This window comes from Chanos chanos, chromosome 10 (genome assembly GCF_902362185.1).
Source record: "Chanos chanos chromosome 10, fChaCha1.1, whole genome shotgun sequence".
Lineage (NCBI taxonomy): Eukaryota > Metazoa > Chordata > Actinopteri > Gonorynchiformes > Chanidae > Chanos > Chanos chanos.
In genome coordinates, this window is record NC_044504.1 from 2,287,559 (window position 1) to 2,310,314 (window position 22,756).

Genomic DNA, 22,756 nt, shown 5'->3' on the forward strand with positions numbered 1-22,756 from the left:
TGCTTTCTGTTAAGCTATAAGGAAATAAATTGAGGCTTTTTGTAAACTTTGACATAGTGTAAATTCTAAATATAAGCCAATCATCTGTGACTGTCCCTTCACTGAGCAGTATTTAAATAAACTGGAATGATAATCTTACATACAGACAGGAGTTACCTTGGAATCCTCTACTCCACAGACTGAAATCCCTCACACGTAAACACTGGAACTCTCTCAGAGGTATGAACCTATGTCTGGCATGACAAACTATAGCCTGTCAGGGCAGCAAGGTGTGCAGGTGTTCACTTAAACCTCAAATCACATCACCTGATTTTACAAGCCGGTTCTCCTGCAGAACTTAATGAAGGGAAATGAATTAAGGAAACCTGGAGTTTTTACAGTGTGTGGTTGGATCAGAAAGCTGCAGTCCCTGTGGCCTCAGAGGACAGGAGTCTGTCACCTCTGATTTATGATCACGGTTTACTTCACAAAATGAGAAATGTTCAATGTCATCTTCAGGAATTCAGTCTTTTCAGGAATGTGCCTCACACTTATGGTTTGTAACCATACTTACCAGTGCAATTATGATTATGTTCTCTCCTGCTCGTACAAGATCAATTTATCTCCACGGTTACAGAGCTTCATGATTCCGTTATTCCTTTTTCACCCTGTAACAGGCAAATGACTATGTGCAGCTGATTTCAGTTCGTATGGACCAAAACCAGTAAGTCTGTGCTTCCATTCACAGACTCCTTTCAGTGGAGTTCAGGTGTATGAGATCTTTATTAAGTATTTGTCTTGTAGTGTGAATGTCTCTCAGTCACAGTCTTCATCTGAGACAGTTGAGATGTAGTGTCTTTTCCTCTGTAGTAATCTGTAGCCAGTGTTCATCCCTGTACAGCCCAAGGCAGCACACCTCACACAGGAGGATAAAGCACAGATATCACTCTCTTCTCTCCTCTGTGTCACGCACTCCAGCTAAAGTTCATCATGCTGACTGTCTGTTAAAATACAAATGATATGACGTTTTTTTAAATATTTTTGTACGACTCTTTCCTGCCATTCTTTCCCATTACACTCACCCTTGCACGTCAGCTAGTTAAACCAGTGGAACCAAGAGAACCAAGCAAAGAGAACCAAGTCTTTTACTGCTCCACTGACAGTTAATCACACAGGGACAAGAGGGAGAGATACCCTGTTTGTCTGTCAGACCCCAGAAAACATACTCAACACATGGCAAACAAAGTAGGCGGAGCTAGCCCTCAAATGTAGGAATCCAAGGTGTGGGCTGCACTGCCAAGCTCTTAAGCCCTTAAACTGGTTTTTAATAGATATTTAAAACTTTAACATATCAAATATCAAAACAGAAAGGAATTTATCCACACATATTCATTTATATATAGTGATGCCATAGATCTGAAGGTTTGGGTGTTGGACTGAATACACAGACGTCAGAAGGACAGTCCTAGTTAAAACAGGGTATCTTAGCTCCATTACATGGATGGCTAGAAAACACTTCCATATACCCCCAGTTGAAATGTGAAATTAGTCATTTAGGTAGATAAATGACATTATATCAGTTAAGTATAAGCAGCATAGGACAGTGCAGGACAGATAAAAAGTGAACTGACCTAAATGTTGGCCTGTAGGCTGTGGTGGGGCAGTGGATGGGCTTGAATGCGGTGTTTTTGTCCGATTCTCCTGAACGCGTCTGAGGAACTGTTTAACCTCACTGTTGTACCTGGACCACTCAGACACAATCCTCACCGCTGCCTTCAGCTTAGGCTCCTTGGTCTTAGGGTTATTACACTGTGGGTACAGCAGTCCAGAGAGCCAGAAGTCAAGATACTATGATCTTTTCCTCTAACAATGCCAAACCACTTTCCCTTCATCTGAGGTGACTGTCCAAAGCATTACTTGATTTGTAGGGCTATCAGAGCAACGTGTGTTTGGATACAGGAGAAGTGTCCTCTTGCCTGTCGTTCTGAGTACAAACCATTTTTGTTAGGCATAAGTGTACTCTACACATGCATTCAGTTTATGTTCAATGAAGTGATGCCATTTTCATAGAGGACATTCACAAAACCTAGATTCAGTGGCACACTGAGCCAAATCGTGAAGTTGGTACATTAACAATCATCTAAAGTCCTAAAGGTCTAGGGAGCTTTGTAGCCACTGAGTATACATAACATAAGAACCTAATTTAAATACTCTGAAACACAGGGTGATGTGTCACAGACAGGTTAGGAAACAGACATGAGAACAGACACATGCAGTTCCTATAGCAGTTAGGGCTTTTGCTTGTTTTTTTAAGATCAGACTTCTTCACTGGTAAACTGCACACGTTTCTCAGTGAACTGAACAGCATGAGATCAAACATAGCCTCTCACATTTCTGGTCGCTATGGACAACCTGTAAGTCAATCAACTAACCACCCGACGAACCGGTCAATCATGCTGCACCAATCGCATGGTTTGGCCACAGTGGCTCATGAATTATTAATACCACTGACCAGATCGATGGTCTTGGCGGTGGCTTTGGAGATGTCGTCACACCACGTTTCACACCACAGCCAGTCCTGGGGCAGGGATTTGATCGCCACCTGGTGGATCATGTTGTTGGGGAGGTCCTGCCAAAACAGACAAGATAAAAAAAAATGTTTCAGCCAAAATAAGTCTATTTATAAACCATGAGCAGCTACAGCGTCCAGCTGAATGCTTCCTATAGAAAACCCACATAAGCCACTCAAATAACTTCTCAAATATCTTCTCAACTCTCCAAATGCCTCCTGGCTGTTCACTGATATAAGCCTCCAGTGACTGGGCAGAGCACCAGTGAGCAGTCTAAATACAGCAGTGAGTGATGATTAAGGAGTCCAAGAGGCATTTAGCATGGTCTCTAATTTATGTGGCATGTTAAAAAAAAAGGTGTGTGCAAAGTGAAAAATGAGAAACGTGTTCATTTAATAAACTGAATGTTTTGCGTTTTCAGGGTGTGCTGTGGGTCTGTAACCTGGTCCAGATTGGAGAGACTGTTGGGGTCTTGGCTCAAAGCTTGGTACTGCCCCCGCAGTCTGTCTCCAGCCGCTATCTTCCTAAACCGCTTCAGATCCACCACATACAACGCACTGCACACACAGAGAGAGAGAGAGAGAGAGTGAGAGAGAGGGAGAGAGGAAGAGAGAGAGTGAGAGAGAGGGAGAGAGAAAAAGATCTGTTTAGTGATTGAGCTACTGTTTGACACCACAGGGCTCCTGTGAGCTGTCAGTCAGGAAGACAGAGAGGGGGCGGGCCACACAAAGTCCCTGACTACCCTTTAACCTGACTCATATTACACATTTATTACAGGTTTAACAATATACACACAAACATTTAAGACATTATTTCATCATTTAACTATAAACTGCATCCATTCACCTGTAAACAAACAACACTGGTCACGAGTCAATGTTTGCCTATAGTTAAAGACCTTTGGTGTGAGCTGTTCTCCCTGTGTGTGAACTTTGGTGTTTGAGTCACAGTTTTGTCCCTTATCAGCTCCACTAGAGGGAAAAGAACTGATCCAACCAGCTCTGAAGACTGAGTAAGTACACACATCACAGTTAATGCTAGTGGCTCTCCTTTTCACACAGTGTAGGACAGGGGTGGGCAAATCCAGTCCTGGTGGGCTGGTGTCCTGCCGGTTTTTGTTTTCACCTCTTAGCTACCTGTTGGTTTTCACAGGTGTGCATGCTCTTCAGCCAGTCAGAGACTGTATTTAGTTGGTTGACAAGAAAAACAGCAGAACCATGGCGCTCCACGACCGGATTTGCCCGCCCCTGGTGTAGGATGAACTCCACACACTGTTTAGATCAGGGGTCTCAAACTCCGGTCCTGCTGATTTTTGTTTTCACCTTTTAGTTACCTGTTGATTTTCACCTTGAAAACAGGTGTGGACACTCTTCAGCCAATCAGAGATTCTATTTAGTTGGTCTACAAGAAAAACAGCAGGACCCTGGCCCTCCAGGACTTGAGTTTGAGACTGGAGATTGTTGTGAAAGTGATATCATTGTCCTCTCACAGAAGAAATTCCAATCAAAACATGCTGTACAAAGGTTTGTCCCTTATCAGCTCCACTGGAGGGAGCAGAACTGACCCAACCAGAGCTCTGAAGAAGTCCACACACGTCACAGTCAATAGTAGTGACTCTCCTTTTCACACAGAGTAGCATGAACTCCAAACACTGTTTAGATTGTTGTGACAGTGATGTCATCGTCGAAATCCAAAAAATTTGATTTTTTGATGTTTAATTTTTAAATCGGCTGCTTATTTGCTAATTTTTTCATATTTGCTAATTTTTTCAATATTTTCATAAACCAGTTTTGTAGATGTGTGATTTCATATGATAAGAGACAGAAAGCAGGTCTCCATTAAGCTGCCTAATGGACAATTTGAAACAGTGAATTAAAAAGTGAGTAGTCTAATGTAAACGTATGAATAATGAACAAACTCTCATATATCGCTACAAAGTTTTTACGCTCGCATGAGGTGGAGTTTCAGACGAGTCGACAGAGCAATATTTTTCGCCAAATTGGAATGGAGACACATTTTTCACATTTACATGACATGACATTAATTACTGTGGATGCAACTGAAATCACCATGCCAAAAATGATAATGTCTTGCATTCATTATTTCCTCAGGTACATCTAACATGTCTATGATGGGGGGAAAAAACCCTTTATATATGATGAAAAGAGATATGAGACATAATGATGTCATGTTTTTGAGGATTTTGTCTAAAAGGACCAGATTACCTGTGAATACAACTACAATTTACAGACCAACAATTATGAAGTCTTAACAAAATCCTACAGATGTTGACACAGAGAAAGGCCTATCAAAAATCTTGTCATTTCCTGGAAAGGTTAACAAAAAGGTTAACCCCCCTTCCCTAATAATAAAAAAAAAAAACTTGTCTTGTATCTATGTTTGTCCAAGAATTCCAGGGCACAATACAAAGGAGTAAATTGATGCTCAGTCTTTTTAGCGATGTATGCTTATGAGGTATTAGGAATCTGACTGATGCACTGATTGTAAGTTGTTTTGGCTAAAAGCATCTACTAAATGCTAAATTGTAAATTGTAAATTGTAAATTGTAAATTGTAAAAATTCCAACCCATCAATAAAATAAATCAAACTTGTTCTCCACATAAACCGCTCTCTCTGGTTCACCTTCAAACACAGTTTTAAGAGAATAGGTCAGTTCTATCCAGTTCCTTCTCAGTCTATATCTCTCTCTGTCAAATTAATATTGGCGATAAAATTGAGTTATAAAGAAACTAATGCCCGGAGGAAAATGCACTTGTAAATAACAAAAATAAAACACGAGACTCCTGAAATATGGAAGACAGAACCTCATCTGTCAGAACCAGACTCCACACAAAATGCTTCATAAATGGAACTGGCTGCATTTGTGTTACACCAAAAAATAGCCAAATGCCCCATAGACCTCTAGGGGGAGAGTTATCTACACTGATGTGGCTCTATAAGAACAGAAAGGATAAACCAGTCAGAAACTGTTACCTTAAACTCCACCCTCTGTCACACCTGGAAATAAGAAACTAAAAGCTCAGTGTGCCAGTCCAGTTCTTAGAAACAGATTCCTCCACCAGACAAAAAAACGGAAGAGAAACCTCAGTTTCAAGTTTGATTTTTGTCAAGCTGACAAAGGCTGAAGGATTCACAAAATTTACAGCTTAGAGTCAAGGTCAAATGGCGGACAGAAGTTCTTGTGAGTTCCATGTTTTTTCTTTTTCCTCATAACAAACATCTGAAAGTAGAAGTTCAGCTGTAATTTAATAAGCCATTGTAGAAGTGGGACTTGTACAAAATGGCGTCTAAATCGTTGATGTCTGAAGAGGATTTCTCCTGTCCTGTGTGCTGTGACATCTTCAGGGATCCTGTTGTCCTGTCATGTAGTCACAGTGTCTGTAAAGTTTGTCTGCAGCAGTTCTGGGAAAAACAGGATTCAAAGAACTGTCCAGTTTGCAGGAGAAGATCCTCAAAAGATAACCCTCCTGTAAGTTTAGCTCTAAAGAACCTGTGTGAGGCTTTCTTACAGGAGAGAAGTCAGAGAACTTCAGCAGAGTCTGAGGAGTTGTGCAGTCAACACAGAGAGAAACTCAAACTCTTCTGTGTGGATGATAAACAGCCTGTGTGTTGGGTGTGTCAGACTTCCAAAAAACACACAAACCACAAATTATGTCCAATAGATGAATTTGCACATGACAAAAGGGTAAGAAAACAGTTCACTAAAACTATTAATTAATATCCAAAATGATCAATATTTGCATTCATTAAAGACTACAACAACGTTTTATGTGTAATCTGAAGTTTCCTCAGATAAAATATGCTTGGAATTCCAAGAAAGCTGGCAAACCTGTATGCCACCATGCCTTGCACAAGGAAATAAACAACACAAACTGTTGTCTCTCTATTTAAAAAGTCATAACTCAATGTGCGGTGTACTTTATGTACTTTGTATGAAATGAAATAATTAGCAGTCATTAGTTACAGACTGTTAGTAGTAATTAATTAGTAGTCATTAATTACAGACTGGAGGGTCAGTCTATGTCAAAGCTGTTTTATGTAATAGTGAAAGGTCAGATACAGTCTGTGTGTGTCTGTGATCTTCACAGACCAGGTCAGATCAGTAAAGTCATGACTGTGTAGTTTATAGAGGACAGGTCAGTGTGTCAGACACACATACACACACACACTCACACAGACACACACACACACACAGACAAACGGACTGTCTGTAATGATCTCTCACTTCCCTCCAGGAGGAACTCAAGACTGCACTGAAACCCTTACAGGAGAAACTGAGGATCTTTGAAAATGTCAAACAAACCTGTGAGCACATTAAGGTGAGAATAATTAGTAATGAAAACAATACAGTCATTTTACACTAACCAATAACTGTGAGATATTACTCACTGTCATAAGTACAGTGCACTATGGTAATTGTGTATTTTTCTGTTTGTCATTTCAGAGTCAGGCCAAACACACAGAGAGACAGATTAAAGAGGAGTTTGAGAAACTTCACCAGTTTTTACGAGATGAAGAGGCAGCCAGGATAGCTGCAGTGAGGGAGGAAGAGGAGCAGAAGAGTCAGATGATGAAGGAGAAGATTGAGGAGATGAGTAGAGAGATATCACATCTTTCAGACTCAATCAGAGCCATAGAAGAGGAGATAAAAGCTGAAGACATCTCATTCCTGAAGGTAAATTATCTAATTAAATGTACGATATATGGATTATAATAATGCATGACTGTGTGTGTTTGTGTGTATAGACACACACACACACACACACACATATATATGGATAAAGATCTATTCTTATTTATGTATAGGGCAGACCGGTTGTGGTTGTAGCAACTTCGAGAGAATACTATCAAAGATCTATCAAAGATACTATCAAAGATCTTTATATAGTCTTTCTTTTTTTGCCACTTGCATTTTGGTTCTCAGTTGGGGAAAGGAAGATTGCACATTAATATATGTTTTGTCTATTGAAAACGATGTCTTAAAAAAAAAAAAACTAATGATAATCCGTCTGTTTCACTCTCTGTTTGGTCTTAAACCAAATGAACATCCCTCCCTGAGTCCTCTACTCCTCTATCACAGCAGTCAGTTCCCTCCTTCCTGTTCTTCTCTCTCTCTCCTTTTCTTAGTCTTAGTCTTATTCTTATTCACATTCTTAGTGAGTTCACATTCTTATTCTTACTCATATTAATATTCATATTCTTAGTCTTAGTCTTAGTCTTATATTGTGTGATGTTTCAGTACTTCCTTTACTGTCTACTGACTGTATAATGATGTTTCTCTCATTTTAACATCACATCATTTTGTTCTTTAGTTAAAGCTCTCTCTCTCTCTTAGTGGAGTGGGAGAGGGGATTCTTCTAACCCTGATTGGCTATACCGACTGACATCTCTGTTTTTGATTTTCTCATGTTGGAGGGATAATTTGCATGGTTATATTTCAAAAATGTATTTATATAAAAAAGGAAAATCTCAGTCAAATGAAGCTTTAGTATGAGATATTTAGTAACAGTTTAGCTCATTAATCTAATCTTTTTAACACTGAGATGAGAGTCCTCTGAATCTCTGTTCTCTCCTCTCTTACAGTAATGTCCCTCAGTCTGTCTCTCTTCTCTCCATCTACTGTTATTTAACAGCTATTTCTGATTATTTCATTTGTTGTTTTTTTTTCTGTATGTGATGTTTCAATCCTTCCCTTACTGTCCATTGTTCTGTCTCCAGACCCCCCCCCCCCTCTGTAATTAATCATAAACATTCATTAGATATCTTCTCATCATTTTATTATGTCTCCTTTCACAGAACTTTGAGGACACAAAGAAAAGGTAAAGCAGTCACCTCTTAACTCTCTGTTTATCTGTGATACCAAAGCCACAGCAGCACTGACTCCTGAATGTTATTCCAGAGCCCAGTGCACACTGCAGGATCCACACATGCTTTCAGGAGCACTGATCCATGTGGCAAAGCACCTGGGCAACCTGAAGTTCAGAGTGTGGGAGAAGATGCAGGAGATTGTTGAGTACAGTGAGTGTTGCAGCTGGAGAACAGCACAATAAGTGTCACTCTGTTGAAATGAATGGAGCTGATGTGTTTGGATTCAACACACTGAGACATGAGACTATGAAGAGAGAAAAGACACTGAGAGAAATGTTTTGGGGACAGACAGTGAGTCTGTAGAGTCTGTAAAGTTGGTCCTCATTAGAGACAGCAGTGTTGATGAACATGTGGTTTTGGTTTATAGAGAATTTGACTGGCAGCGCAAAAAAAAAAAAAAACACAAGCAGATTTTATACTGATTTGGTTAATGTGGTAGTATGTGATACACACTGAGCCTTAATTTGTGGAAAATATTCATAAAGACGTTTTATTGTGACAGAAAAGTCACAGTGAAGAAAAGCAGTATGTGAAAAGTTGTCAAGTGCGCAATGCCAAATTTTAAATTAACACTGTACAGGTTTTGTCACATTTGATACCAGTTTACTCTGTGTGACAGACATCCATTACCACTGAATTACACATTTTTAACTTAAATTTGCTTGTTTACATTTAATAAATTAGATTTGCTTTTTAAGACATTTACACAAATACTCTCTATGTCACAGGCCAGACACTGTTTGTAGAGAATCAGCAGTCGTCCTTTGCGTGTGTGTGTGTGTGTGTGTGTGTGTGTGTGTGTGTGTGTGTGTGTGTGTGTATGTATTTTAGTGTTGTGAGGTGAAAGAGTAAAATATTCAGTACAGGTGTTCTATAAATGACAGAAGAGAATGACCTCAGTTACACTAACAACATGTTTTCTCTTTATGTTTACTGTTCATTTTCATACAAACACATTCTGTCTGTTACAGTGACATTGGCCTGTTCTAAAGGGATGTAGAGACTTAGAGTTTCTGGAATTATGACACAGTTCAAATGAAAATATGTTTCATCTCTCCTACTGTCTCTGTTCTCTCTCTTCAGCTCCTGTCATTCTGGACCCCAACACTGCATATCCACAACTCATCCTGTCTGAGGATCTGACCAGTGTGAGAGACAGTGATGAGATACAGCAGCTTCTTGATAATCCAGAGAGATTTGATACATGTGCATTTGTACAGGGGTCTGAGGGTTTTAACTCAGGGACACACTGCTGGGATGTTGATGTTGATGTTGAGAATAGTACATCATGGTGTTTGGGTGTAATCCCAGAGTCAGAACACAGGAAGGGAAGAGAAGTCTGGGGTGTAATATGGGCTGTGTGTTATTCTTGTGGGGATTATTGGTCACAGTCCCCAGGACAGGAAGACACTCACGTCACAATTAATAAGAAACTCCAGAGGGTCAGAGTCCAGCTGGACTGGGACACAGGAAAGCTGTCATTCTCTGACCCTCTAACCAACACACACATACACACTGTCACACACACTTTTACTCAGAGAATGTTTCCATTATTCTATACTTCCTGGTCTCTCTCTCCTCTGAGGATCTTACCAGTGCAGTGTAGTGTGAGAGTGGAACAGCCCAGTTAGAGCTGATACTGTCTCTGAATGGACTCAGATCACATCACAATTACATCACAATTTTCCTACTTATAATTGTCATTTTCTAAATATCACTCATTTGAAGGTAGAAGAACAAAAGTTAACCGATTACTGACTGTAGCGGGACACAGAATGCATTGTGTTTTGTGGCATTTTAGATGGCTCTCAATATCAGGGGCTGTTTTATACACAGACTTGATTTGCTTGAAATATAAGCATGACCATCATACAGAGAGACAATACACTGACAAGAGTTCTAATTATAGACATTGAAATGAAAACATTTTCAAACTGGAAAAACATCACATGAATCAGAGAGCAGGGTTTATGTGTAAGATTTCCATGTGAATGAGGGTTTATGGGTGAATGATTTCAGTGTAATCACCGTTTATGTGTGAATGATCTTAGTGATAATCAGGGTTTATATGTGAATGATTTCAGTGTGATTGATTTCAGTGAGTCTCAATCATTTGACAGACACACTGAACATGTGTAGTTTTGTGAAGGGTCTGATACTGTTTCTGGATGAACTGTATAAAACTGAAATTCACAAAACAGTTGTAAAGATCAGAAAGACATTTTTTTCTCTAGAGCAGTCTTTGAAAAGAAAAATCATTAGACAGCAATAAACCCAGAGATAAAGGAACTGAAGTATAGAAGCTGGTTTGAGTACCAGACGTGTCCTCTGTGTCTGTGAATCCAAAGCCTCAGTCAAAGGTGAACTGGTAGAATACAGCACGTATAAAGAACATGAAGCTACTCCCATATTTAACACTGTGTTAATAGAGGTGTATCTGGACTGGAATACTCCTGTATATTCCTGGATACTCCACAGATATAGAATGGTGTACTTGCAGCAGCAGATTAAAAGGGCCTATCTTGAAACTGAATAAGTGGAACACCAGTTAGAGGTGGGTGCATGGTAACAGGTGAATTGTTAATTGTTGGAACAGTCTAAATATAGTACTTGTTGAATTTGCATCTGTAAGAAATAAAGAAGACCAAATGAAATGTGACTGATTTTTCTTTATTTGACTGCTGAGGTGGTGGTATCTTAATCTGTGAAATGATTTTGGCAAATTATGTCTCGGACGGCTCCTCCATCCAGGACATCTGCAGGGTGGATGGGACTGTCTTCCTTAGGGTCGTTCATTTGTGCGGCAGGGTGCTGCTCTCCACTAATTGTGGCAATATTATGGACAACAACACATACCACAAAAAAGTCACACACCCTCTCTGGTGTTACTCTGACTTTACACAGATGCTGGAGCCGGGCTTTGAGCATGCCTATTGTCATCTCAACCCGGGCTCTAGTCCTGCAGTGGGCCACACCAGAATGTTGTTGGGGGCCCAGGTCAGGGTAAGGGCTCAACAGAGAGGGCTGTCACCAAGCAGGTGGCCATCAAAACTCTAGTGTAATTATATAGTGGATACATTTCAAGAGTGTTAAAAGAGGGAGACAAGGGAATGATATTTGTGCAAAGCTTTACTTACCATGTGCAAATCTGTTGCTTAGGGTATACTAATGATACATTCATGAATCATGCACAGAACCAGGCCACTTGGCTTCAACATTTGTGATCAAGTGCACTGCATCACATATGATCTTGAGAGTGCAGAGAATGAGATATTAGTTGCAGTATATAGTGATGTATAGTCTTTGTTATTGTAAGACAATAGTCAGTGTACCTGCACATTAATGCTGTGGAAAGACTTCCAATTCACATAGTCTACTTCATTAACTGAAGGAGCAGTGATAGGGATCTGTGTTATGTTACAGAGACAGTTCTATAGACTAATATAATTTATTGATAATTGATTAGAATAATCTGTATCAAACTTAAGACTTGAATGTGTCCCAACTAAAATTCCTCTTATATTTGACACTGAGAGACTGTGATACAAAATAAAATTCAGAAGGATGAGTAAGGGCTGCGATCGTGGAATAATATGTATAAACATTTAAAAGAGAATTTATAAATGTTACGTGCCAGTGTATTGATTAGGACAGATATATTGTGAATATGAATAAAAAGGTCCTTTGGAGTTTTCTGACAGAGAGATGGTTTCTCTTTCTCACACAACAATGAGATATCAGCATTCTCTCGCAAAATTCCACAGCTAAAAACCTTGGTGTGATTTTTGACTCTAGTCTCTCGCTTGTCACTCAAGAAAACTACCAAAATGGCCTTCTATCATCTCCGCAATATCACCAAAATTAGGCCCCTACTATGTTTGGCTGATGCAGAAACCATTGTTCATGCATTTGTCACGTCTCGCCTCGACTACTGTAACGTTCTGTACTCTTTGTCATATGATAGCATAATCTCAATCTGACCATCTGGTGAGGCTCAGTCTCTGCTGTAGTCTCTCCTAGCATAGTTTAGCTTAGTAGCTGCCAGCTTAGATACCTCTCATCTTCTCTCTCTCCTCCCTCTCCTCTGCTCTTCTCTTAACCTTGTCAGTTTCTGTCACTAACCTGCTCTCTTCTCTTTGTGTGAGTGGTCGATGTCTGCGCCTACTTCCAGGATGTGGTGCCTTCCCTTGGCCGGCTGACTGACTTTGTGCCCTACTGTCCCTGGCCCTGCTCCCCCCGCGTGGCCCTGCTCCTCCTGCGCCCTCCACAGCCACTAATCTTACAACTTTCATGTGTCTATAAAATTATTTTCCTTATTTGATCTGTTAAGTGCTGCTACTCCAATAATGCTCTCCTTCCTTCCCTCTTCTCCTGCATGGCTGTGGCTCATCAGTTCGAGCATGAGTGTCTGGCTTGAATGTGGCCACTTTCTTCTTAGGTGTGTCCCCCCCCTTCCTCTCTCCCTCCCTGTCATCTCTCTCTTCATCGTCATCCCGATGGCTGCTGCGGCTTCGTGGCTTCCTGCGCTGCTGTAGCTGTGTCATCCACCTCAACTGAGCCCCCTGCTGTCTTGTCATTCTTCATACTACCTACTAGTTGTGTTTTCATTTTCATTATTTTCATTATCACTGTGTTGTTTTGTAATTTGCCCACTGGGTTGGCACCTACTGCACGCCTGGCTGGCCCAGAAGGGGTCTCCTCTCTCTGTGGTCCTTCTCAAGATTTCTCCTATTTTTCCCTTTCATCTGGGTTTTTTGAGGAGTTTTTTCTTGCCCGCTATGAGGATCAAGTCAAGGGGTGCCACCCTGCTCTGCTCTGTTTGCTGTAATCCTGTGGGCATGTAAAGCCCTTTGAGACTGTAAACAGTGATATTGGGCTTTAAATAAACTTAAACTTGAACTTGAACTTGAACTTGTTTGTCTGATATGCTGTTTTACCACTTATTTCTTCCCGATAGTTAGAGACCTTTGCTGTGAGCTGTTCTCCCTGTGTGTGAAATTTAGGGTTTGGGTCACAGTTCAGTCCCTTATCATCTCCACTAGAGGGAGGAGAACAGACCCAACCAGCTCTGAAGACTTCATACAAGTACATACACGTCACAGTGAATAGTAGTGACTCTCTTTTTCACACAGTGTAGGATGAACTCCAAACACTGATTAGATTGTTGTGACAGTGATGTCATTGTCTCCTAACATGAAACTCAAACCAAGACACACCGAAGTTCCTACTTAGTATGTATCAGTGTACATGTACAGCATTCGTATATGTATTCAAAAAATAAGATTTTTTTGGTGTTTAATTTTTGACCGAGTTGGTAATTTGATGACTATGATATTTTCTTTAACCAGTTTTCTAGATAGCTGATCCCACGTGATAAGTGACAGAGACAGAGACGTTTTTATCACCATAGAAACGACCATCATTGCTGTTGAGGATTCTTCTTCATTACATGACAGAGACGGTTTGATAGGAAACCCAACCCCCACTCAACATCACTCAACCCACTCCTCAGTGATGAACTTCACACCATTCATCAACATTTTTATGTAAAATCCTTTCATCTGGTTTTCTGAATGAACTCACTGTACTGAGCAATCTCCTGTATCTTCTCCCACACTCTGAACTTCAGGTTGCCCAGGTGCTTTGCCACATGGATCAGTGCTCCTTAAAGCATGTGTGGATCTTCCAGTGTGCACTGGGCTCTGGAATAACATTCAGGAGTCAGTGCTGCTGTGGGTTTGTCTTCAGAAACACAGAGAAGAGAGAGACAAGAGAATGATGTCTTACCTTTCCCCCCTTTTGTTAAATTGGAAAACATTTCATCATCTCATCAGTCACATCTAACATGTCTATGATTATACATGATGAAAAGAGATATGAGATGTAGTGGTGTCATGTTTGGGGGATTTTGTCTAAAAGGACCAGTTCACCAGTGAACACAGTCACATGTTACACACTATGAAGTCTTTCCAAAACCTTACAGATTACAGAGGCACAGGCTGTCATAAATTTGGTCATTTTCTGGGGACCTTAATCAAAATTCCACCTCATGTTTTAATGAATCAAACTCATTCTCCACATAAGCCGCTCTCCCTGGTTCACCTTCAGACACAGGTTTAAGAGAACGGGTCAGTTCTATCCATTTCCCTCTCAGTTTATAACATTCTTTATCAAATTAATACTGACGATAAAATAGAGTTATAAAGAGACTAATATCCTGAGGAAAATGCACTTCAGAGTGAATGACAGACAGAAAACAGAAGACTGAGCATCATCTGTCAGACCCAGACTCCACAAAATGCTTCATAAACTGAACTGGGTGAATTTGTGTTACACTGTAGAGAAGCTGTGTGTCCCATAGGCCTCTAGGGGGAGGATTACCTACACTGATGTGGATCTTTAAGAACAGAGAAACATGAACCAATCAAAAACCTTCACCTTAAACTCCACCGTCTGTCACAACTGGAAGTAAGGAAATAAAACTCAGTGTGTCAGTCTAGTTACAGACGGATTTCTCCACCAAAGAAAACAAAAACAAAAAAAGCTAAAAAAAAAAAAAAAACAACTATATTTGAAATGGAAAGCTGAACAAGATTAAAGGATTCTCAAACAGGGGGCAGGACTTCTTGTGTGTTTTTTTTTCATAACTGAACTGAAAGTGAAAGTTCGTGTGTAATTCAACAAGTCATTGAAGAAGTGGAACTTGTATAAAATGGCTTCTAAATTGTTGATGTCTGAAGAGGATTTCTCCTGTCCTGTGTGCTGTGACATCTTCAGGGATCCTGTTCTCCTGTCATGTAGTCACAGTGTGTGTAAAGTTTGTCTACAGCAGTTCTGGGAAAAACAGGATTCGAAGAACTGTCCAGTTTGCAGGAGAAGGTCCTCAAAAGATAGCCCTCCCATAAACTTAGCTCTAAAGAACCTGTGTGAGACTTTCGTACAGGAGAGAAGTCAGAGAACTTCAGCAGAGTCTGAGGAGTTGTGCAGTCAACACAGAGAGAAACTCAAACTCTTCTGTGTGGATGATAAACAGCTTGTGTGTTTGGTGTGTCGGGATTCAAGAAGACACACAAACCATAAATTCTGTCCAATCGATGAAGCTGCACTTGATAGACGGGTAAGAAAACAATTCAGTGAAATATTAATGTTGAGATTAATTAAAGACCACAGCAGCTTTTTACACATGTGTAATCTTAAGTTTCCTCAAATAAAATATCCTTTAAATTCTGAAGAAGCTGGCAAAATTGTGTAGGTTAACTTGCCAGTTTACATGGCACAATAAAACAAACTAAATCTCCGTGTCAAAATGCTGTTTCTCTGTTTAAAATGTAATATTTCAGTGTGTGGTGTGGTACATGTATTTTGTATTAAATACAGTTATTAGTAGTCATTAAGTACAGACTCTTAGTAGTAATTAATTAGTAGTTATTCATTACAGGCTGTAGGGTCAGTCTATATCAAAGCTGTTTTATGTAGCAGTGAAAGGTCAGATACAGTCTCCGTGTGTCTGTCATCCTGTGTCTGTGATCTTCACAGACCAGGGGCCTGTACTATGGAGCAGGAATTGTGGGTTAGCTAGGTAACTTCAGATTTAATCCTGGGTTTTCAGTGTCATGACAGGGGTTCACTTTTTACCAGGGTACATCGCTAAGATAACTTCTGCTGCACACCTAACCTGCTCCAGATCAGGCTGTGTTCAAGATAGCAGATCAAATCTGTCGTGCCAATGATATGAGGAAAATCTCGTTAATGGTTCACTGTGAATATTAGACTTAATACTAATATCACTTAACTGTAACCATAACCTTATTTTTGGAACCTGAACCCAGTGAAATTACAGATATTCTGAAAAACTCTATTTATAGCGCAGCGCTCTGAACACTGAACCTAGAAATTATTCTGAGTACCTCCTCATTAGCCGTACATATAATAAATAACAGTATTAAAGTAGCAGGTACAATAATACTCTTCGAATTCAATACTTCTAGCTAACTAAGTTCCTGGATCACCACATTCAGTAACTAGGAAATAATTTATCACGTACTCAAAGAGTAGGACTACAGACGTACACGTTAATCACAACGATCAAATTCAAACGGTACAGAATGAGTCTAATGTTGAATAAATTGGAAATCAGGTGGAATTAATTAATTAAGACACATCCGCTATACACACACATACGACAGCATCTAAACTACTAACAAGAAGACAAACAACTAACGGTAGACAATAACAATATCCTCGTTACCTAAAGTATGTATGAATGAACAACTACGCGAGCATGAGGCATTACTCACGAGAAGGCACGCTTAACCAAAAAAACTACCTGAGTGATGTTCTAGTGGAGTTACTCACACATAAAAAGAGGTTGTGAGGAAGGGAGAGAAAAGGGATGAGGAAGAAAAAGAGCAGGGCCCAGCCACGTTCAGGTATGAGAGACCGGAGTTACCGAGGTTGGCAGAAGGAGACCGTGAGCGAGACTTCGTGTCGGTGCCGGGAAAGTCTTTTAGCGTCGCGGATCTTGCGTAGCGGTGAGCCGGGGCCGATTCTTTGTGGAGACGAGCAGGACGGAACGGACGGACTTACATTACGGCTGATACAACCGGAGCTCAACTGGAGCTGAACCTTAGCGCAGCTGAACTGAACTTTGGCGCAGCTCAACTGAACTGTAGGATAGCAGAGAGTCTGGCGTTTTATCTGATTTGCAGACGGGGGGTGCCGCTATCCTTTGGGGGTGTCTCTGCCTGAAAGGAGGACACACTCCTTGGAATTTGGGAAGTATTAATCTGAGCTCGGTTGAAATAATTTTTCATAACTTTTTCCCATTAAAGAATAGTAAAATTACGTCCGCGTACTTGCGAATCTACCGCATTTTATGCTCCCGAACAAGACCAAATATGGTTTCTTTACCATTAAAAACAGCACAGTTACACCGATGGTCATACAATTAGCTGCTCATGATTTGGCTCCTGGCTATTTTTTAAGTTTTAACGCGCATTTATGACTATACGAACAGTTATGCGTAGTAATATCGTAACTGATAATATCGTATGGTTAGTTTCGTTTTTCTTTTTTTCTGCATAGTTTGTGCCCGAGTGGAGCAATGCAGATGGGGCCTGTGACATGGTCTGAATTCCATTCTCACAGGGAAACTAACCTCCCGAGGTGATCTAGTCTCCCTCACAATTAAAAATTATCAGCATTTGAGCAAATGGTCTGGGGGTTGCTGCGCTAATACATCAAGCCTGGCGTCTGTTAGGTGTTACAGCAAGTGGTCTCTGCTTTGATATGCATTGGTCCTGCATGCAGGGAGGTTTGGGCCATGAAGAAAGAACTGGGATCAAAGGGGATAGGGATAGAGAGGCAGAGTAAGAGTGATAGAAATAGATAGGGCAGGGTGAAAAAGAGGGAGAGAGTTTACACAACTGCAACTTTAATTACTAAGGAAAACAAATGTCCTTTTCTTTCTGAAAGCTGCACAGTGTCTGCCTGACACTCCCTCCTTTTGGCCTGGCAAGTTAGCGACGAGCTGACTTGCCAGGGCAAGCAAGTTGTCAGTGGAGCTGCTGGTCAACGGATTCCTCTGCTGGAGCAGGTGACCGGCCAGTCTCCTGAACGTTTGCAGGCAGATGAGCAGTCCCTCCTTTAGAGACAGTCTCTTCTTCTGCTTCTGAGGTGATTGGCATCCTTGGCTGGAGCATGCTGTGATGGAAGCACCTGTTGTCTGTTGTGGAACTGTTGATGGGGAAAGGAGCTTGGAATGATTCACAGCAGTGTCTTCACAGCAGGACGTTGGATTGGCTTGTCTTGAAGTTACCACTCCAAGTTTGCATATCAGGGCCTGTGAGTGAGGGAAGTTGCCCTGAAAGTCAAAGGATGGTTGTGAGCCCCATAGTATATTTTCATGGCAGTCAAAGAGGGGCTGGAAACGGCTTAGGAAGTCCATGCCGAGTAAAAGCATTGTGTCTTTGTGGGAGGCCACATAGACAGGGTGCTTGACTGCCATCTGCCCAAGTGTTATTCTAGCTAAACCACACCCCTGAGTGGTTGTGACTATGTGCTGCCAAAGGCTGTTAAGTTCAAATCACTGGCTTGAAGCTGCAGCCGTAGACCCTTGACAGGTGCCTGTCTTTGAAGTTCACTGAAGAGTGAATGGGTCATCAGGGATACTTCTGCTCCTGTGTCCAGGAAGGCTTCCACCTCCATGGCATTGTTTAACTTCACCTTTGCATACAGTCTGTTGGCTGGACCTTTTCTAATCAGTGGGCAAATCTGTGTTAATCCATCTCTTGCTTGCAGCAGGGACAGTTCAGCCTCCGCGGACGGGGTCGAATCCAAAGGGGGGTCAGTGGACGCAGAGGCAGGGAACCGTCATTGTGAAGAGCTGGATTCACCTGTTGGAGTCTTTTTCTTGGGTGTCTGTTGGTCTAACACAGCGACTTGATGCGTTTGTTGTGTTCCCAGGCCACTTGCCCACGCAGTCAATAAAACAGTACTTATATGAAATCGCAGGTGGACAATAACTCAAGTTGACTACGTAATCTATAAATAATATAGACACTATGACGTGTGCTGTTGTATCTTACTGTTGTACCTCTCCATGATTGCGACTGGTCGTCTGGTGCCAACACCTCCCCTTCTTAGTGAACGTGTTCATAGTGGGAAAACCTGGGTTGACTTAAGGAGCTGATGACCACTGTCATGACATTGCTTGTCTCTGACTGCAGTTGTTAGGGTTTGTCAGGCCAGCTAATGAAAAGACTGAATCTGAGTCTGTTGAACTTGCTTCATAGTATACGCCTCTGGTCAGTTCAGTAAAGTCTTGGCTGTATAGTTTCTAATGGACAGGTCAGGGTGTCAGACACACACACACACACACAGACTGTCTGTAATATCTCACTTCCCTCCAGGAGGAACTGATGACTGCACTGAAACCTTTACAGGAGAAACTGAAGATCTTTGAAAAAGTGAAACAAACTTGTGATCAAACAGCAGAGCACATTAAGGTGAGAATAATTAGTAATGAAAACAATACAGTCATTAAACACTAAACAATAACTGTGAGATATTACTCACTGTCATGAGTACAGAGCACTATGGTAATTGTGTATTTTTCTGTTTGTCATTTTAGAGTCAGGCCAAACACACAGAGAGACAGATTAAGGAAGAGTTTGAGAAACTTCACCAGTTTTTACGAGATGAAGAGGCAGCCAGGATAGCTGCAGTGAGGCAGGAAGAGGAGCAGAAGAGTCAGATGATGAAGGAGAAGACTGAGGAGATGAGTAGAGAGATATCACATCTTTCAGACTCAATCAGAGCCTTAGAAGAGGAAATAAAAGCTGAAGACATCTCATTCCTGAAGGTAAATTACCACAATTTACACAATTCAAATACATTCAATTCAAGTATGTTTGTGTCTCAGGTTATGGCAGACAGGAGGATACTTCCAGTTTTTATAAGTGTGCCCCTTCCCCAATCATTTCATGCATAACCCCCACAAAGGGACACAAACCATCACATGTCCCCTCCAAAACACCAGTTGCCAAGAATGTACATTTCTATAAATGTGTGTAAGGTGTTCTATAGAAGACCATGGTGGCCAGTTCATCTTGATGTGTTTTATTTAGTGATGTCTGTCTCTTCCAGAAATTATTAGAATTCATTGATTCTTTGACTCAGTTAATGTTTTTGAGGAGATGTTGCATTCTCAGTGTGTGTTTGTATTGTTTTAGTGTCTCACAGAGAAAGAAAAGTGAATCCTGCTTTTGGGGTTTCTGTGTTTCTGAACTGAACATTGGTATAGTGTTTACCTTCATTTTTTGCAGTCTAAATCAAACATTCTTCATTGTTCATTTTCTTATTCCCCATAGACAGCAGTAGTAGACATTGTCAGAAGATCAAACAGATCATTTACACATTCTTACTGAAACAGTTTACTCCTTCCTTACTGTGAGGGTATGTGTTTGTCAGAGAGGAATCTAAAAGACATCAGAATTCTTTCCTACCACTGCATTCTGGTCCTCAGTTAGGGAAATGTAGATTGTCCATAAATACATGTCTTATACATTGTAGAGGATTTTTTTTTTTTTTAACAGCAAATGATATTCTCTCTGTTTCACCAGTTTGACTGAGTTTGAGTGTTTGGGTTTAAACCAAATGAACATCCCTCCCTCAGTCTCTCCTCTACTCCTCTATCACAGCAGTCACCTCCTTCCTGCACCTCTCTCTCTCTCTGCTTTTAACGCCTCCTTCATTTTCTCTCCCAGTCTGACCAGTTCCCTCTCAGAGTAGTCATTTCTCCAAGTTTTACCAGTTCTGTCTCTAAATGGGAAAATGATCTTTTATCAGACTGAAGGTGTTTTGTGTCATCAGGTGCTCTGTCTCTATCCCTGATTTCTGTAGTGCAATGTAGGCATTTCTCTCATGTTAAAATGGCAAAATTTATTCCTGGTCAGGAGCTGATGTTGAGCAGGACTTGTATGTTTTATCTCTCTCTCTCTCACTCTCTCTCTCTCTCTCTCTCTCTCTCTCTCTGCCACACACACACTGTCTCTCTCTCATAAACATTCATTAGATGTCTTATCATTCTGCTTTGTCTCCTCTCACAGAACTTTGAGGACACAAAGAAAAGGTAAAGCAGTCACCTCTTAACTCTCTGTTTATCTGTGATACCAAAGCCACAGCAGCACTGACTCCTGAATGTTATTCCAGAGCCCAGTGCACACTGCAGGATCCACACATGCTTTCAGGAGCACTGATCCATGTGGCAAAGCACCTGGGCAACCTGATGTTCAGAGTTTGGGAGAAGATGCAGGAGATTGTTGAGTACAGTGAGTGTTGCAGCTGGAGAACAGCACAATAACTGTCACTGTGTTGAAATGAATGGAGCTGATGTGTTTGGATTCAACACACTGAGACATGAGACTATGAAGAGAGAAAAGACAGTGAGAGAAATGTTTTGGGGACAGACAGTGAGTCTGTAGACTCTGTAAAGTTGGTCCTCATTAGAGACAGACCGTGAGTCTGTAGAGTCTGTAAAGTTGGTTCTCATTCGACACAGCAGTGTTAATGAACTTGTGGTTTTGGTTTGTAGAGGATTTTATCTGCAGTGAAGAAGAATAAAGAATTAAAAAAAAGATTTGAACAGATTTTACACAGTTCAATCGATTTAATGTGGTTGTAAGTTATACACTGAGCCATAACTCAAGGAAAATGTTCAGAGAGAGAAATGTTCAGAAAGAGGGTTTTATTTTGAGAGAAGAATCACAGAGGAATGGACAGTAGCAGTAGAAAAAACCTGAAGCTTAAATAAAACAATGATGATTTTTAAATTAACACTGTACAGTTTTACTAACATTTGATAACAGTTTACTCTGTTTGACTGACATCCATTGCTGCAAAATTTTATATTTTTAACTTACATTTGTTTATTTACATTTATTCATTTAGCTTTGATTTGTAAGACATTTACACACTGGGGTGTGTGTGTGTGTGTGTGTGTGTGCGCATACGCATGTGTACATGTTTTAGTGTGGTGAAATAAAAGAGTAAAATATTCAGTACAAGTGTTTTATAAATGAGAAAAGAGAATGAGCTCAGTTACACTAACAACATGTTTTCTCTTTATGTTCACTCTTCATTTTCATACAAACACATTCTGTCTGTTACAGGGACATTGGCTTTTTCTAAAGGGATGTAGAGACTTAGAGCTTCTGAAATTATGACACAGTTCAAATGAAAATGTGTTTCATCTCTCCCACTGTCTCTGTTCTCTCTCTTCAGCTCCTGTCATTCTGGACCCCAACACTGCAGAAGCACGACTCATCCTGTCTGAGGATCTGACCAGTGTGAGATACAGTGTTAGACAGCAGCTTCCTGATAATCCAGAGAGATTTGATTCAGGTGTATTTGTCCTGAGCTTTGAGGGTATTAACTCAGGGACACAGTGCTGGGATGCTGATGTTGAGAATAGTATATCATGGCGTTTGGGTGTAATGACAGAGTCAGCCCAGAGGAAGGGAAGAGGAGTGTGGGGTGGAACATGGACTGTGAGTTATTATGATGAGAAATATCAGTCACAGTCCCCAGGACAGACAGACACTCTCCTCACATTCAATAAGAAACTCCAGAGGATCAGAGTCCAGCTGGACTGGGACAGAGGAAAGCTGTCATTCTCTGACCCTCTGACCAACACACACATACACACTTTCACACACACTTTTACTCAGAGAATGTTTCCAATATTCTTAAATGGTACTAATCTCCCTCTGAGGATAGTACCAGTGCAGTGTAGTGTCAGAGTGGAAGAGCACAGTTAG

General features: G+C 40.8%; 3 protein-coding genes across 4 annotated transcripts; 2 read left to right on the top strand and 1 right to left on the bottom strand.

The window, feature by feature from the left end:
- Nucleotides 1-795: 795 nt before the first annotated feature.
- On the bottom strand, nucleotides 796-4,565 carry LOC115822638 (UDP-glucose:glycoprotein glucosyltransferase 1-like). Its single transcript, XM_030786549.1, has 5 exons — nucleotides 4,495-4,565; nucleotides 2,992-3,106; nucleotides 2,492-2,608; nucleotides 1,611-1,788; nucleotides 796-872 (listed from the first exon to the last, which is right to left on the bottom strand). The coding sequence occupies exons 1-5, from the start codon at nucleotides 4,563-4,565 to the stop codon at nucleotides 796-798; spliced, it is 558 nt and encodes a 185-aa protein (XP_030642409.1).
- A 1,285-nt stretch (nucleotides 4,566-5,850) lies between these two features.
- On the top strand, nucleotides 5,851-14,107 carry LOC115822639 (tripartite motif-containing protein 35-like). Its single transcript, XM_030786550.1, has 7 exons — nucleotides 5,851-6,255; nucleotides 6,806-6,889; nucleotides 7,015-7,245; nucleotides 8,367-8,389; nucleotides 8,470-8,588; nucleotides 9,522-10,005; nucleotides 14,068-14,107. Exons 1-7 carry the CDS (start codon nucleotides 5,851-5,853, stop codon nucleotides 14,105-14,107), a joined length of 1,386 nt encoding a protein of 461 aa, XP_030642410.1.
- Nucleotides 14,108-15,150: 1,043 nt separating this feature from the next.
- Nucleotides 15,151-22,756, top strand: LOC115822471 (tripartite motif-containing protein 35-like). 2 transcript variants are annotated; one of them, XM_030786333.1, is made up of 6 exons: nucleotides 15,151-15,555; nucleotides 19,349-19,444; nucleotides 19,570-19,800; nucleotides 21,047-21,069; nucleotides 21,150-21,268; nucleotides 22,221-22,756. In XM_030786333.1, exons 1-6 carry the CDS (start codon nucleotides 15,151-15,153, stop codon nucleotides 22,754-22,756), a joined length of 1,410 nt encoding a protein of 469 aa, XP_030642193.1. The 2 variants fall into 2 exon arrangements, with proteins under 2 accessions (XP_030642193.1, XP_030642192.1); XM_030786332.1 differs by lacking the exon at nucleotides 21,047-21,069 and having other exon boundaries at nucleotides 19,570-19,847.

Bases quoted from the DNA above. Each gene is read 5' to 3' on its own strand.
- LOC115822638 (XM_030786549.1), bottom strand. From the start codon at position 4,565: ATGTGTCTCCATTCCAATTTGGCGAAAAATATTGCTCTGTCGACTCGT. The intron at 2,609-2,991 runs GTTACAGACCCA...CTGTTTTGGCAG, and splicing joins GTCTCTCCAATCTGGACCAG to GACCTCCCCAACAACATGAT. The intron at 873-1,610 runs GTCAGTTCACTT...TGGGCTGTACAG, and splicing joins GCCTACAGGCCAACATTTAG to GGATGAACACTGGCTACAGA.
- LOC115822639 (XM_030786550.1), top strand. From the start codon at position 5,851: ATGGCGTCTAAATCGTTGATGTCTGAAGAGGATTTCTCCTGTCCTGTG. The intron at 6,890-7,014 runs GTGAGAATAATT...TTGTCATTTCAG, and splicing joins AAACCTGTGAGCACATTAAG to AGTCAGGCCAAACACACAGA. The intron at 7,246-8,366 runs GTAAATTATCTA...CTCCTTTCACAG, and splicing joins AAGACATCTCATTCCTGAAG to AACTTTGAGGACACAAAGAA.
- LOC115822471 (XM_030786332.1), top strand. From the start codon at position 15,151: ATGGCTTCTAAATTGTTGATGTCTGAAGAGGATTTCTCCTGTCCTGTG. The intron at 19,848-21,149 runs GTTTGTGTCTCA...ATGTTATTCCAG, and splicing joins AATACATTCAATTCAAGTAT to AGCCCAGTGCACACTGCAGG. The intron at 21,269-22,220 runs GTGAGTGTTGCA...CTCTCTCTTCAG, and splicing joins GCAGGAGATTGTTGAGTACA to CTCCTGTCATTCTGGACCCC.